This window comes from Eschrichtius robustus, chromosome 18 (assembly GCF_028021215.1).
Source record: "Eschrichtius robustus isolate mEscRob2 chromosome 18, mEscRob2.pri, whole genome shotgun sequence".
Classification (NCBI taxonomy): domain Eukaryota; kingdom Metazoa; phylum Chordata; class Mammalia; order Artiodactyla; family Eschrichtiidae; genus Eschrichtius; species Eschrichtius robustus.
Window position 1 is genome coordinate 7,970,573 of NC_090841.1, and position 16,497 is coordinate 7,987,069.

General features: G+C 36.2%; 1 protein-coding gene across 3 annotated transcripts in view; it reads left to right on the plus strand.

The window, feature by feature from the left end:
* The window catches only part of USPL1 (ubiquitin specific peptidase like 1), a 39,272-nt gene extending 24,288 nt beyond the window's left edge, over positions 1 to 14,984 (plus strand). For all 3 annotated transcript variants that reach the window (XM_068526872.1, XM_068526873.1, XM_068526874.1), the window contains 4 exons: positions 765 to 894; positions 4,019 to 4,144; positions 9,664 to 9,821; positions 11,804 to 14,984. In XM_068526872.1, the coding sequence (XP_068382973.1) occupies positions 765 to 894; positions 4,019 to 4,144; positions 9,664 to 9,821; positions 11,804 to 13,704 (2,315 nt within the window). In that variant the 3' untranslated portion in view covers positions 13,705 to 14,984. The remainder of the gene's footprint in view (positions 1 to 764; positions 895 to 4,018; positions 4,145 to 9,663; positions 9,822 to 11,803) is intronic.
* Positions 14,985 to 16,497: the final 1,513 nt, after the last annotated feature.

Consider the following 16,497-nt stretch of genomic DNA (forward strand, 5'->3'; position numbering starts at 1 on the left):
TCCCTGGAGGATAGGAAGGCGAGAAACCAATTGGAGGATGAATGTAGGAGGAGAATATAAATCCTCCTACTAACTTGCTTGCTGGTCTCTAAATTGGAAAACAGAATCCACAGTTGGGTTTTTGTTTTAATGACAACAAAATTCAGATCTTCTTTAGCCTTAAAGTTGTTGAAGTTTAATTTTAATTGTTAAAAGATTAAGAAGAGTAGTAGGTAAGGAGTCTGGAGATTTGAATCTGGTCCTCTAAGCCTGGTTTGTCATGGCCTCACCACACGTAGAACAAGAGAGTCAGAATAGAGATGGCTTTTTAATGGTTTTGTCCAGCTCTGAAATTATTATCGTACAGTGTTTCACCAGTCATATTACTTTTAGTATCTGTACCAAACAAACCTGTACATATTTTTGCTTTGTTTTTATAATACTCTAAGGCTGTTATAGTTCTGAGGATATTTTTTCCCAGAGAAAGCCTAAAAAGATCTGAGGAGACAGTATGAGCCTTTTCTATCTTTTGTCTTAAGAAGTTTTCATAAGTGTCCACCAAGACGAATGAAAGATACTGAGTGTTAATTAAATCTGTATGATGGACATTTTTAGAAAATGCTTTGAAAACTTCCCTTGCCCAACTGTGAATAACTTACTCTGTCATACATACATATTCACATATATTCACACTGTGAATATAGTGAGAAAAGACAACAATTTGTAATTTTGGTTTATCTTTTTTCAGTTAATTAAGAGCAATAATTTTTTTTTTCTTCTTCAAGGTGATATGGAAAGCCCTGTGTTTGCATTTCCCCTGCTCTTAAAGACAGAACCCCACGTTGAGAACCTCTTCACATATTCTTTTTCTTGGAATTTTGAATGTTCACACTGTGGACACAAATATCAAAACAGGTTAGTTTTTCTATTTTTTAAAATGGATTCATTCTATTGAAAATGGCTCCAAGTAATAAAATTTGAAGAAAACTTGCTTCCACTTGTAGCACTGCTCTCTCTACCCTTGATAAAATTTCCCACCATATATTGAAGTTTCTCCACCATTAAGGTTAAAAGGAAAATTTTGAGCCTCAGAAATTGCAATTTGCTTGCTTCTTCATACTAGAAGAGTACAAAAAAAATGGTTTGATAGATTACTAGAAGGAATTTTCTTAAGAATTTCTTTAGTGGGAAGTGGGGACAAATGGGAACGTAGCATGTTCCCCTGTACTCCCCTCCCCTCTGGATTCCCTGCTGAGTAAGAATACCTCTTAGAATTCTTTGAAAAACTATGTGTGTTTTGTTTACTCCAATATTAGGGACTAGGGCTTTTGTTTGCTTGTTTTTAGCATCATGGAAACTTGATTTTAGGCTCCCAGAGTCTGGTAGCAGTCCTCAGAGGTAACTTATGCTTTCCCATTCCTTCCCTTAGTCCCATGAAAGACCAGCCATCACCAGAATCTTTCCACACGTGAACTGTCTCAGCCATACTTTCTACTTCCCTGATGCCTCTAGGTGAGGATTAGAGGGATCATGATTGTTGTGCATGACCCTGAGATTGGTACTTGGAAGGAAACATGGAGAAGAAAGAAGCTGCAAATTTATTTTGCCTCCATACACCTACCACATAAATAAGGAGAGAAATTAGGTTTTAGAAGAGGAGTCAGGGAGAGAAAGTTCATCAGGCATGCTACCCTCACTTTGTCCCTATATGAGAAAGTCTCTGGCTGGCTGGCCTTTCCTCTTTTCTGAAAGTCAACTATTAGTAAATTAGAAAATTTGGAGTCTCTCCAAGTTATTAAATAAAACTATAAGAGAAAAGTATTACTTTAGATATTCATTATCTTAATTGAGATTACTTTTAGGTATTTAGGGATCAGTTGAGGAAAGTTGGGACTGAGAGAACACTCTAGGGAATCCAAGCTACAGAACCAGGAAACATTTGTTTTTTCACCAGTTAGCTCGAAAGTACTAGAACAGAGTAAGAATTAGCATTTCACTCATACCTAGGACTTAAATAATGTTGTGTAAGTGAGTATGAGAACAAATACCTGCTTCTGGGTCTTCTGTCATTAATTTCTATAAATTATCTGACTTTCTCCTCATTTGACAATGTGAAAACTGAAGCTTTAAAGGGGTTAGATTGATGCCCAAGGTGACACGCTAGTAAGTGGCAAAATTCAGGTTTAGGTTTTCTGTTCTCTAAGACTTTCCTGCTCACTGTGGTATACTGCCTAATCACCACCTGGATTTTAAATAATATAAATAACATAAACAAGCCTGATGATTAAAATCAGCTTCATTATAGCTTTTCCAAAATCCCCATCTCAGTTGTTTGACAGCTTTTCATTGAGCATATCCTATGTGCCAGGAACTCAACAGAAGTAATCTTTATTCTGGCCAAATTCAGACCAGTTAGTTAGAGAAATAACATATGAACATAATAGAGGACCAGTGCCTTAGTCGTTATTTTGATCTGTTGGCTTTGAATACAAGGTGATAAGTGCATTTTGGAGCTGTATAGAAAAAACTCTGAGAGCTCAAGGCACAGAAGCCACCAACCACTTGGGTTTGCCATTGGTTTTTTTTTTTTTTTTTTTTAAGTTCTTTGTTCTAAAAGTAAAAGGAGTTATAGAGGAAAAGCTAAAATGAAGTGGCATTTTACTAAAACTATTTTCACTTAATCTGGTGGAAGAATACCCAGCAAACTCATTCATTTTTGTGCTGCTGTTTTTAGTGCCCGTTGAACAGCTTTTACTTAATTTAGAAGATATGTTCTGGAGGCAGTTAAAAACATGGTCTTTGGAGTTGGACTCCCTGAATTCCTATCTCAAGTCTGTCATTTATCATCTGATGTATTTCACTTTCCTCATCTGTAAAATGGGGATAAGAATAGTACCTGCCACTTTCCTCATCTGTAAAATGGGGATAAGAATAGTACCTGCCACTTCGATTTGTTTGGTACATGAGTGCTTAGCACAGTGACTTGTACATAGTAAGTGCTCAGAAATGTTAGATGTCATGTGGAGCATTAACCCTTATTTGCTGAGACAAACTCCCTTTTATTAACTAAAAAATAGGAGCCTTTACTTAACGTTTATCTTTGAGAACTAAGAATTTAGCAGAAATATAGTCAGTGTATTTGTTGATACCTCTGTGGCTTTGCTTTTAAAATGTTAGCTTCCCTGATCTATGTCTAATGGCCTGTGCTTATCTCACTTATGATTTACCAGTATTTGTTACTGTTTAGAGAAGAAGGTGGTGTCTCCTCGATAATAAATAATTGCTCTTTTAAAGATAATACTAAAGCGAATCTATTTGAGGTACAGTGTGCATCTGTAAAGATCATCTTTTTAGATGCCTATTGCTATCAAGTATTCAGGCTAAAGTGCAAATTTAGGACTTGTGTAAACTGTGAAAACCATATTCTTTCACAGCTGATATTCTTATACTTTAAGGATCACGATAATTAAGTTGTCTCTATTCCTGATTGTATATATTTGTAAATGCCCCTTTTTGTTTTAGGTTGTCAATAATGGATAGCCAGATTGTGAATTTTTTGAGTAAGGGATGAGCTCTTAATAAATTTGAAAGCCTTAGAACAGTGGTTCTCAACTAGGGGCTAATTTTGTCCCATGGGACATTTGGCAATGTCTGGAGATAACTAGTTGCTACAGCTGGAGGCTGTTACTGGCATCTCGTGGGTAGAGGCCAGGGATGAGGCCACACATCCAGCAATGCACAGTACTGTGCCCCACAGCAAAGAATAACCCAGCTCAAAATAGCAATGGTATTTCTCTTGAGAAACTCTGCCTTAACATTTTCTTCATCTCATAGCTGAAAAACTATAGGTAATTAATGTGGAGAGTTCTTACGAGAGCTTTACTAGAGTAGGTTTCGGGAGGAACATTGATATATTGATTTGAGGAAATAGGAAAGTATGAATAAACAAATAAAGGAAAGTACCTTTTTATTTTAGATGTTGATTGAGTTAACATAAATGAATTTAACTTAATCAAAATTGTGTCTTCTTTTTGTATAGATGTATGAAGAATCTGGTCACCTTTACAAACGTCATCCCTGAGTGGCACCCAGTTAATGCTGCCCATTTTGGTCCATGTAACAATTGCAACAATAAGTCACAGATAAGAAAAATGGTCTTAGAAAAGTGAGTTTAAATTGCCCTACTATTTTTAGAACAAAATGAAGGTGGATTTACTTTTTTTTTTTTAATGTGTAGACTTGAAAGTGATGACTACAACCTACTTTCAGAAGTTTGAGTTAACGTATGTTTGTGAATTGCCAAAATGCTTCTCTCTATCAGGAACTCTGGCCAATAAGCAAGCTGTTCAGGCGACATACCACTGCAGAGCTGACTTAGGGTGATTGTCTGACCCCACTGTCCTACTGTCTTACCTTCTTTTGCCTTTTTTCTCTCTTTAAGGGTATTAAAGTTCCATTTTTCTCACCTCTGCCAAGTGCCTGGAGTCATTAGAATTCTGGGATGTCCTTAATCTAATTTCAAGAACTAAGATGATTCAGAGATGAGCCATAGGCTCATCTGTCTGAATTTCCATCTTCTTCCAGACCTCGGCCTGCTAATTCTTCATCCTTTTGTAAGCTTTCTGCTGCCCTTGACCAGATGTATCTGTTTTATATTTTGCCGGCTCTTCTATTTTTTCCTCAGTGGGAGGACTGATCAGAGTTATCTTTTCCAGTGTTATCAGAAGCCCCGTATCTTTAAAAACTCACAGGTAAATTCCATTTTAGGCAGTTTGTCTCTCTTTTGTTAATACACTCACACACATACCTCCTCTTTAACCTTTGCTTTCAGTTGCCCTTATCTCTACATAAAAGAAATGTTTTGAGGTTTAATTTGATGTAATAAAGAACCAGTGACATTAACCTTTTCTTAACCTTTTTCTGATGCCCTTGGATGTGCCAAGAAACCTCTCAGAATCTTTCCTAAAGGTTTATTATCATCCAAGTAATAAATTCTCAGTTAATCTAATAGTGCCAAGACTTAAAAGGAAAAAAGAGCAGTGCCACTCCTACCCCATCTCCAGGCATCTGCTTTTTAAACCTTTAAGGTAGTATTTACTTTGAGATTTCAAAACAGTGAACTTATTCCACCTTTATATAGTCTTCTTTTATAGTAGTTGAGGACTAAGGGCTCTTACACCAACACCTGGGCCCCATCTCTATTTAACCTCTCCCTGTCCTTCCAATATGATTACATTTTTGGTTAAATCAGTGCTTCAGTACTTATTGTTTGTTATGAATATGCATATATTCCCTCTCCAGCCAAGCAGGATACGTGGTTATGTTTCATTTCTTTTATAACTCTTTATTTTTCCTGGAATTATTAATGGCCTGTGTTTTCACTTGCTTTGTTATATATACATTGTGATTTTTTCCCCAAATTCTTCAAATACCCATTAATACATTTTCTAAACACTCAAATGCTTCACAGTTTTTTAAGTTCTCCTCCCCCTTTTTTTCTGGAAACCTCTCTTCTGGCTGCCTTTTATCCTCCTGCTCCAGGGTTCTAATCTACACTGGTTCCTCCCTGGGCCTGCTGCATGGGAGTCTTCTTTATACACACTTGTGGTCACTATCTCAGTATTCAGCCCAGGGCCTTACCCCTACCTTCTTCAACATCTGTTGCCTATCAATATTGAGTCTTCAGGGGTTCTTTGGGGGCATATAAGCTCTTCTCATCAGTATCCCCACTCTGTAGCATTTATTTCATCACTTCATTCATTCTGCTAAGTTACCATTTTTCTGTTTGCTTTTTGTCTTCTGAGTATTTATTGTCTTCTCCTTTGCTCATGTCTCCTTTCCGTTTTTTTGTCCTTTTGGTTTATTACCTTTTTTTGTCCTTTACTATCATTTGATAGCATTTGATTGGGTAGACAGTGGAGATACCTTTAACCAAAAGTCCATAGGCTGTCTGGGGTCCAAGCTTTGAGATTTAAGTCTTGAGGGAATCCCCCCACCCCCCCGCCACTTTTATTTTTTTGACTGTGCTGCATGGCTTGTGGGATCTTAGTTCCCCAGCCAGGGATTGAACCCGCACCCTCGGCAGTGAAAGCACAGAGTCCTAACCACTGGACCGCCAGGGAATTCCCAGGGAATCCTTTTTTTTTGAAGTGCTTTCCTTAGTGATGAGGTAGAAGGGCAGCAGGATTGGAAGTCATCCTGCCCTGGATCATTGGATCACTTGAGGCTTCTTGGTATATATAATTATAACAGTTTATAGTGCTTTTTCTCAAGCCCTAGCATTGAAGATAAACTCACTACTATTTTGTTTAATCTATTAATTTGTTGCATTGCAACATATAATTTTTAATTATACAAATATGTTGCTTTACTTACATTAAAGATTCATGCTCTGATCTGGAAATGTATCCAGACAGTGTTTCAATGGGAAATGTGTTTAGAGTTCTAATGAATGGGCCAATTTATAAGCAGAATTTATAATTTGGACATTTACTGTATTCAAAAGTAAATTGAACTAGTATGTAAAATTTCACTTAAATTTTAAATGACAAGGTCTTTATAAAGTCCCTGGTAATTTTTTTACTTTGAAATTTGTGTAACTTGATTGTTGGTATCTAATGGAATTTAGAAGCAAATTTAATATAGCTTTTAGGGATAACTTAAAAGTAATTAGGTCCACCATGATATCGTGCATAACTCAATCTTATAGCATTCTAAAAACTAATAGTGTTCCCTGAACACCTTGTCTCAGGTAATCTCCATCTCTATATGTTCCCATTGGGAAAAGAGTCCATTGATAAATCTAGTGGGTCCAAATCTGCTACTTTTCTTTAAGTAAATTTGAATAAATTGTTTAGGAATTATATCCAGAGCATGATGACATGGACTTAGAATGTGATTTAATTTTACTTCACAAACTCTTGAAATGAACCTCTCATTACTGCCACGATCTCCTTTAGGAATCTGGTCATACACTATCCTGGATTGTCATTTGAAAAGCTTACTTACTTAAAGTTTTAACAATGATCTGTTTTTTAAACAACTATTTCTAAAAGATAGGGGAGTAGAGAGAATTGAAATAAGACATTTCTGCTCTGTGCTTATAGAGAGAGCTTTGTTAAACTGTCTAATACAATGATTTTCAGACTTTTTAAAAACATAAATAAACTACACTCTCCCCTACAAATTTTGGATGGAATACTGATATAAAAAATAGTTAAAATTATGTTTCTTAATTTAAGTCTTCATTGTTTGGCAGGAAATGTTTCATTATTTGTGAGATCCTTGAACCACCTTCAGAAAACACAGTTTGTAAACCTTTGTTGAACAGTTGAGTTTTTTTTTTTTTGGCCACGCAGCATGTGAGGTCCTTGTTCCCCAACTAGGGATTGAACCCACACCCCCTGCAGTGGAAGCATGGAGTCTTAACCAGTGGACAGCCAGGGAATTCCCGAGCAGTTGAATTTTTTTCTAAAGATATATTTTCTTTTTTACAATTAACATGAATGAATTCTAATTCTTTGAATTGCACCTAATTTTACTCATATTTTTCATTTTTTGTCATATTGCAAATTCAAACAATGGTATAATAGATCTAAAATGTAATGAGGTTTAAAAATTACATTTGCAGATTGTTTTCTGCCTAAAGCCTACATTATTACAGTTCAGAAGTACATATGTGCACATTGTTAAATATGCTTTTTCTAAAATATGAATGATTATATTACATTAGTTGGGATGAAAATCAAAAACTTGTACTCCAGGCCATTAGCACAAGACTGGCTACTTTTTGTGGAGCTGACTCAGGGTGGCCTGCTGACTTGCATAGCAGGGCAGCTAGCACAGTTCCCTTGTGCTTGCTTTCTCTCTTTCCTATTTTTTCTTCTCTTCCTGAGGGTAGATCCTTACAATAGGAGTAGTTGAATCTCATGTTAGGGAGGTGAGTACAAATGGATCGTAGCTTGAAATCTCTTGTGACTCTTGGTTCCAGTTCTGTTAACCTGTCCCATCCAGTTTTTTATGGTTGAGTCAGAACCTGACTTGCTCTCTTCAGCTCTGAGCACTGTCTTTGACACTCAAGGTACTGTGGGTAGGAAGAAGTGTGAGAACAAAATCTATTATTGCCAAGCTAGAGGTAAACTTCAACCCTCACCTGAGCGGCTGGAAGTGAGACAAGCTGGAATTATGGGTAGGAAAATACCATGACTTTTAGGGTTTAGGAGACGTAGAAAGGAAAATAAACTAGAAAAGGAGGAGGCATATGCTTTATTTTGTTGACTCCAAGAAGCCAGCGTTTCTAAGTTGTACTGTTTTAAAATTATGCCATTAAGAAATAAATGCTGCCTATTTAACCTTTTCCACGCGTAAACTCACATAGAAACTAGTAAGATTGTGTAGTCTAGGGATCAAAAAGAGAATGTTTTAGTAGCTAGCCTCAGAAAATATATTGAAAAGGTAACATTTGAGGCCAAAAGAACTAAATATTAATACTTGAAGAGGCCTAAAGCCTGCCTATCCAGCTGTGAGAGTAAATCTCTGGTTTTACTGTGGATCACTGATTCAAAGACACAGTTTCACCTTTTAACATGTTTGAAATGGGAATACATCTAAAAGTCGATGGCGTGGTATAGTTTAATTGGCAGTCTTCTTTCATAGTGGTACATTTTATATAATCAGTGGCATCTCAGATCAATGTGTGGCAAAAAACAATGGGAGTTTAGTGTTATGGACAGTTTTGCAGGACTTCTTATTTATCGGTACTTAAGTTTTAAAGACTTGATTATTCTCTAACAGAAAGATTGACAAGGGATAATTTACAAATTATCTCTCGTCAGTTTGAATAATCTGCATTTTGGACATTGATTCAAGTTTATTTCAGCTGAATAAATTTTGGTAAGCTAAGGAAGTTTTGACAGCTGTTTAAATATTGGGAAGAGGTATTCAACATTTTTTGTAAATCCTGAGAGCTTTGTTAAATTTAGTTATTTGAGGCCTATTTTGGGTTCTATTTTCTGGTTTGTCATGTTACTGTAATAATAAAATGTATTTTTGAAATTATGGATGTCTTGAAGTTTATAGTAAATCAACCATCATGTTATATTTTCTTCTCTACTTCCTCACAAATAAACTTTTCGTAAGTAGAAATTTTAGTTTGATGGGTCTCTCTACTTCCTGAGAAAACTGAGAGAAATAGGCCAAAGTATTAGCATGTTGGGGTTTTTAAAATGTTTGTTTGAATATCTTAGGTTTGTTATTTTGTTTCACATATCACCTGTCCCATCTAACAAAGGCAGTTAATTTGGGCACTTGATGCCAAAGAGAATTCTCAAAGGTCTGGATTTTTTTCTTTTGATTCTGCGAAGTAGTTTCCGAGAGATCTTCTTTAAGCCAAAGCAGCATCACGGCTCACAGAGCAATTTTTGTTTAATGGTCTGTGTTAGAGCCTTATTGCATGATGGCTTCCAACTGTCAGTGATACCATTCTGAGACGGGTTTACTGTTACATTCTTCTTAGAGTGAGTTCTCCATTTCTAATTAAGGCACACATCTGGAGGTTCTCAAGAAAAATCAGTGCAGTTGGCCTTGAAAACGTTATGTGTGACTTACTCGCTTCAGACCATCTTTTGTATAACCAGACACATGGTATTACATTTGTTTGACTTCTCTTACCTTTCTCTCCCACAGAGTATCTCTCATATTCATGTTGCACTTTGTGGAAGGCCTACCGCATAATGACTTGCAGCACTATTCATTTCATTCTGAAGGCTGTCTTTATCAAATAACTTCTGTAATTCAGTACCAAGCAAATAATCATTTTATAACATGGATTTTAGATGCTGATGGTAAGTGTTTAAACGTTTTTCTTTTATGATAATAGGCATGGAGACTAAACTGTAGTTTGTTCTTTTAAGGCAGACTTTGCCTTGGCTCTTTTTTCTCTCTTCTTGTCCTTGCCTGTTACTATTCTGCCCCTCTCCTCTATTCCGTCACTATACTTTAGAATCACTCCTAACTTTTAACTTTGCTTATTTATATTAGCATATTTATGGGTATACACATGCATATGCATATTTCTTTTTTAGACAGATTGAGGTGATACACTACTGTTGGTTTACAGTTTGCTATTTTTCACTTAATGCCTTTGCTTTCATTTTTTTTTATTATATGAGTAATACATGTTCAGTATAAAAAATGGTGGCAATTTTGAGTTTTTAGATCTATAACCTTGTATTTCTTTTAAAAAGAAAGTACATTGTTCTGGAGGTTTTTTAGTTGAGAACAAAAATAAAATAAGTTTTGCTGACTTTGCAATTGTTAGTAATATAAATAAAAGTAAACATCTATTTCTAAGACTCTTAGACATTACAGACTTTGTAACCTTCTCTCACTGTGAAGTAGAATATCTGAAATCCATAGTTTGCTAATAGCTACAGTCAAGGTAAAGCCTTTATTTAAATAATTAAACTTTTCAATACAAGGTTAACTACTCATGAATTTTGCTCATGAATTTTGCTTTTTTGTTTTTTTTTGTTAACAAGGTTAACTACTCATGAATTTTGCTTTTTCCCTTCTGTATACTTAATGTGGTTTATTATTGAGTTTGTTTCCCCTCACGATGTTCACTTTGTCTTAGACAAGATAACCCAGTCTCCTTAAAGTGTTATATCAGTTCATTGATAAGGGGTCACTTTGATTTTGTTCTATTTTTCCATTTACTATTGTTAGGAAATTTTTCATATTTGATATTTTCTTCCTGGGGATAGTTTGGTTAGATGACACAATAACGTGTTTATAAAAGCGCTTTGCAAATTGAAACTCGTGTTATAAATATAGTTATTACCTTAAAGTTTTACCCTACTTCAGAATTTGGGGTGGGGAAGTGGTTCTCAATAACATAAAAACACTTTGAAAAAATTTATTTTACTTTTTTATTGCATTCTAGAGAAAGAAAAGTCTGCTTCAGGTAGAAGAGGTTAGATGGTTTCCAACTTTGACAGCATATAAAAATTGTGTGGTTAGCTTATAAAAAACATCCTGGCTCTCTCCTAGACCAGTGAATCAGTCTCTGAGAATTCAGCCCAAATATTAATCAGATGATTCTAATGTGTATGTGTGGTGGAGAACCACTGACCTAGGCAAAGAAAATATTCTCAAAGTTTTAATGGGTATAGGATAAAAAGTGGTGGGTTCAGATAGTTTATAAGGGTGTATCCACATAAACTTAACAGATGGTTTTGTTTGGGATATTTTGGTGTGTAGAGAGGCATTAACCTCTTTCCCTTCATCCATCATCTCATTGCTACTTGACAAATGACAAAACAGGAGCTCAGAAATAAAATAAGAGCAGACACCTAAAAACTTAAGCTGCTTTTTCTAACCCCAAAAAGAAATAAAATAAGAATTGAATTAAGTGTTGGTACTTGAGGTAACAAGCTTCATTTATCTTGAAAATTTATAATATTATGAAAAACTTAATCTATTTTCTAATATTGTTAGATATATTAGGTGATACTGTACTGTATTCTAAGTTCCAGAAGTTAAAGATACTTCTGTCTTGATTTCTGTGGGCATTTTAGAAAAGAGTAAACATTACCTCAATTTTTCACATTTCTGGATGTTATTGTATAACTTTTGTTATCCGAATACGGACTTTTAACATTTGGCAGAGAAAAATGGTGACATAAGGATAAGGCCATGTTTTCAAGCATTCTCCTTTGGTGGATATCCAGTGATACAGCGGTTAAAAAGGCCAGAAGAAAGTTAACCCAGGATGGTGGTTTTTTTGAATGTCTAACATCTTTCACTTTCATTCCCCATCCCCCAGGAAGTTGGCTGGAATGTGATGACTTAAAAGGCCCATGTTCTGAAAGGCATGAGAAATTTCAAGTTCCTGCTTCAGAGATACATATTGTTATCTGGGAAAGAAAAACATCCCAAATGACAGATAAAGCACCTGCCTGCTGCCCACTTAAAAAGACTTATGATCAACACGCTTTCGGAGATGAGAATCAAGTATCTCCAGCATTGTGTTCTGTAGGTGGTGCTGCCTCAGCTGAAATGTCCTCAGGAACTCACCCCACAAATGTGTCAGTTGCTCCTAATACTCTTTCACAGGATGAAGCCGTAACTTTTGAACATCATTTATTTCCAGGTCTGAAAGGTTTGGTCGACAAGAATATTTCACCTTTGACATTTGAAGAAATACAGGTTAACTCTGAAGGTTTTTTATTAGAAAATAAACCTGTGGCAGAAAATGCAGGGGTTGTCAAAACACATACTTTGCAATCGCAAGAGTCACTAATGGCTGCTTTAGTATCGGCTCCATGCAAGGACAAGCTTACCCAAGACCAGTTTGTGGATTTAAGCTGTTCATCTCAACTTGTAAATACAAATGTGCCATCAGTACAGCTGAATACAGAAGATACTGTAGTTACTCAGCCTGTGAATGATATTCGTGCTACTGACCTTACACAGAGAGTAAAGTCAGTAGAAACTGAGGGTACAGTTGCCCTAGAGAAGGATGCTCCCTCAAAACAATTTCTTTTACCAAAAACTGAGAAATTAAAACCAGAACGACATGTTACATCTCAGGTGTCTGATTTGAAGGAAAAAGACACTGCAGCATCTTCTCAAACCGTAACAGCTAAGCCGTCACAGAATCCATCTCTGAAAGAAAATCAGAAAAAACCATTTGTGGGAAGTTGGGTTAAAGGCTTATTAAGCAAGGGTGTTTCTTTTATGCCGTTTGGTGTTTCAGCTCATAATAGAAACACTATAACTGATTTGCAGCCTTCAGTTAAGGGGGCAAGTAATTTTGGTGGCTTTAAAACTAAAGGTACAAAACAAAAGGGTAACTGGGCATCCAGGGAAGCTCATAGGTGTGCAAGTAAGCCTCCTCCAGTTAGTAATCCTGCACCAAGCCATCCATCACCGGTTAGCACAGCTTCTCCTCTCCCTGCTAATGGTAATGGTGATTTGGAAGTTTTGAAGAAATGTGAAAACGCCTCATATGGAGCTCACCTCAACCACAGTTCTCATGGAAATGAAAATGGTGTTTCTTCAGCAAACCATGGAGACTCAGTTGAGGGTCAGATTCATAAACTTCGTCTAAAACTTCTTAAAAAACTTAAGGCAAAAAAGAAGAAATTAGCTGCTCTTATGTCTTCCCCTCAAAATGGAACACTTCCAAGTGAAAATTTAGAACATATGTCCCATTGTGGATCTCCAAATGATTGTGAATCAATAGAAGACTTGTTAAAAGAACTACAACATCAAATTGATATTGCCGATAGTAAATCTGGATGCGCCACAGTTCCTAGTGTTTCCTCATACAGTAGTCAAACTCATGAAGAAATTTTAGCAGAATTACTGTCCCCTACAACTGTTGTTTCAACAGAGCTCTCAGAAAATGAGGAGGCTGACTTTAGGTACTTAGAAATGGGAGATAATCATATCCCAGCACCAGTACCTAGTGAATTAAACAATATTCCCCAAGACATACATCTGAGACAGGACCATAATTACTGCAGCCCCACCAAGAAAAATCAATGCAAAGTTCAGCCAGACTCACTCACAAATAATGCCTATGTTACAACATTGAACTCGGAAAATCCCATGAAGACTGATATTTTTGATGAGTTTTTTTCTACTTCAGCGTTAAATTCTTTAGCAAGTGACACATTAGACTTCACTCATTTTGATGACTATCTGTTTGAGAATTGTTGAATGCTTGTTAACTCTTTTTAGTTTAATATTTATTATTAATCATGGAAAAATTTACTATGTTTTCAGGTAGTGTTTACACACTGGCCTTGTCATGAACAAAATGTAAGCTACTGAAGGTTTTACCTTTGGTTATGCCCACAAAGCATATGATCTGTTTCACAAATTAAATGATGAAGAATTTGTCCTCCTTGTTGGCTTCATTTTGTGTTTGTAGGAGAATGAGGATTTCAAAATGTTAAAAATGAAAAGTAGTTTATAGTTTCTGGTAGTTTGTACAGTTGGGTATGTTAAATTTCTACATTTTAAATTTTAGTTATGTTGGTTCAGGCAGAACACTAGTTGATACAAACTTAAGTCATTGTATATGATACATGAACACATGACTGTTTTGCTAATGGTTTTGTGGTCTTACATAAGAGCCTAAGCCTGTGTCTTCTACCAGTAGAGTGGTGTAGAATGTAAGCTCCCCTCATACAACTTGTTTCCTCTTTCTCTCTTTACAAAAGATGGCAGGAAACTTGTTACTAGAACTTTATATAATGTTAGGTGATCAAAAAAATGATCTGTAACAGGAAAAAGTAACGTATTTTTGTGTTGATGTGCTAAGAGTTTACATTATAAGTATCATCTTTCTCCCCCAAGACATTTATTTCTGTAACCAAAGTGGGACACCATCTAAGTTATATTTTGGGAGAAATAGCCAGTGCATGTAAGGCTTGCCTATGTTGGATTCTACTATAAATGAAACATTAATTCATTTAAACCTCAACGTTCCTATGAGCAAGGTACTCATCACTTTTAACAGACAAGGAAACAGCACAGAACTAGTAAGTTGTAGAGCTGGGACTGAGTATAGAGTGGTTACTACAGTGCTTGAACTTAATATATGTTCTACCTCTAGCTTCATTTAAAGTTTGGGTGCCCAAACAGCACCACTGCTATAGTGGTTTTAGTTAGTAGCAGAGTTGCTAAGGTTTGAAGGTGGCAGTCTTGGGGGAGAATACTTTGTTAGGGACTCAGTACTGCAAAAATGATTTGTCAAAATTACTCCCAAACCTCCCCCTCCCTTTTTTTCTGATTGCAAAAGTAAAAAGTCATGTTTATTGTAAGGAAAAACTGGGAAAATACAGGAAAACACCAAGAAGATTTCGGAGCATTCATCTTAACACTTAGTGGTAATAACTACTGCAAACATTTTCCTATTTTTATACATTTAGACTTTAAGAAATAAATATGAGATTCTGTTGTACCTATTTGTTAATGATCTGTGTTAATGTTTAAAGAGCATTTTTCCATCTTAGTTTTTGACAACTTTTGGATAGCTATATAATGTTACATTGTGTGTATTACCATTGTTTCACCAATTTACATTTTGAGGTGATTTGTATTGTTTTGTTATTGTTAATTATCCTTATTGATAAAAATTCTCACAGATTCAGGTTTTATTTTCTGGGAGTGGAATTTCTGGGTCAAAGAATATGCACGTTTTTATAGTCTTTTAATGATTGTTTGCATGGCTTTGCTGAACCCTCACCAACACCAGGTAGTAGCATTGAAGGGGAAAAAACCTTGGCTGGTTTTGGTTACATTTCCATGATTATTAGTGAGGTTGAATATTTTCTGTAACTTTATTGGCCAGTTGAGTTTCTTTGAGGAATTGCTTATCCATCCTTGTTATTAATTATTCATTCAACTATTTCTAGATTACTGCTGAGTGCCAAGCACTGTTGTAAACCTCAGATATAAGGCAATAAAACTAAATAAATAAAAGGAAATTCTTGCCTTTTAGTAATTTGCCTTCTAAACAAGGAGGTAAATATATAATGTTGGGTGGTAATAGGGGATACATACGGTTGACTCCTGTTATTTGCGGTACTTCTGTTGTATCAAGTCACCACAAACACTGAATTAGCAAATGCTGGACCACTGCTCCTGGGGGAATACAGTTAGGTTCCTGTGAGCCTCTGGTCACAACATTTTTGTCACCTGATCAACAAATGTTGTTTTTTGTGGGTTTCTGTTTAAAGACACCTTATGTAATATATATTGTTGATTTATTAATATCGAACACAAGGTCACCAGCGCTGTAACTCCTGCCTGAATGGAACTCATCCCACGCATGTTTTTTTCCATGAGGCACGTCACACCTTTCTTGCACTTTGGAATACTAGACAGCACTTGAGCACCACACTTGGGGGCCATTTTAAACAAGTGAAATAACCAACAAAAAGGACAAAAAGTGTCCATAAGACATTTGGTCCATGCCAATGGTCCTTGAAATTTGGTCCTACCCAAAATGTCCATGAGCATATTTGGTCCACGCCAAATGATCCGTACCAAATAGCAAGAGCCTTGATATTTGGCATGGACCAAATGTACTGCAAGGGTTTCAGATTTTTCACTGCTGTGTACATGTCCATAAATGACCACAAGAGCACTGCAAGTATTGATTTTTAGGGTTACAAATAGATATTGGCAAGTAGGCAAATTCACAAATAATAGACTCTTCAAATAATGACAATTGACTAATGTCAGGTGGCACTAAATGCTATGGAGAAAAGTGGGAGAATGATGGGAGGACCAGTTTAGACTGAGTGGACTTGGAAGGTTGCTTGGAGGGACGTGACATTTGAGCAGGTACTTCAGTGAAGTTAGGGACTTGGCCACGTGACTGGACGAAGGGCATTCCAGGAAGAGCAAAAGTCCTGAGGAGCGAGGGTGCTTGGCATGATTGAGAACAGGGAAGAGGCCAGCGTGCTTGAGTAGAGTGAGGCAAGGGAAGGAGAATTATAA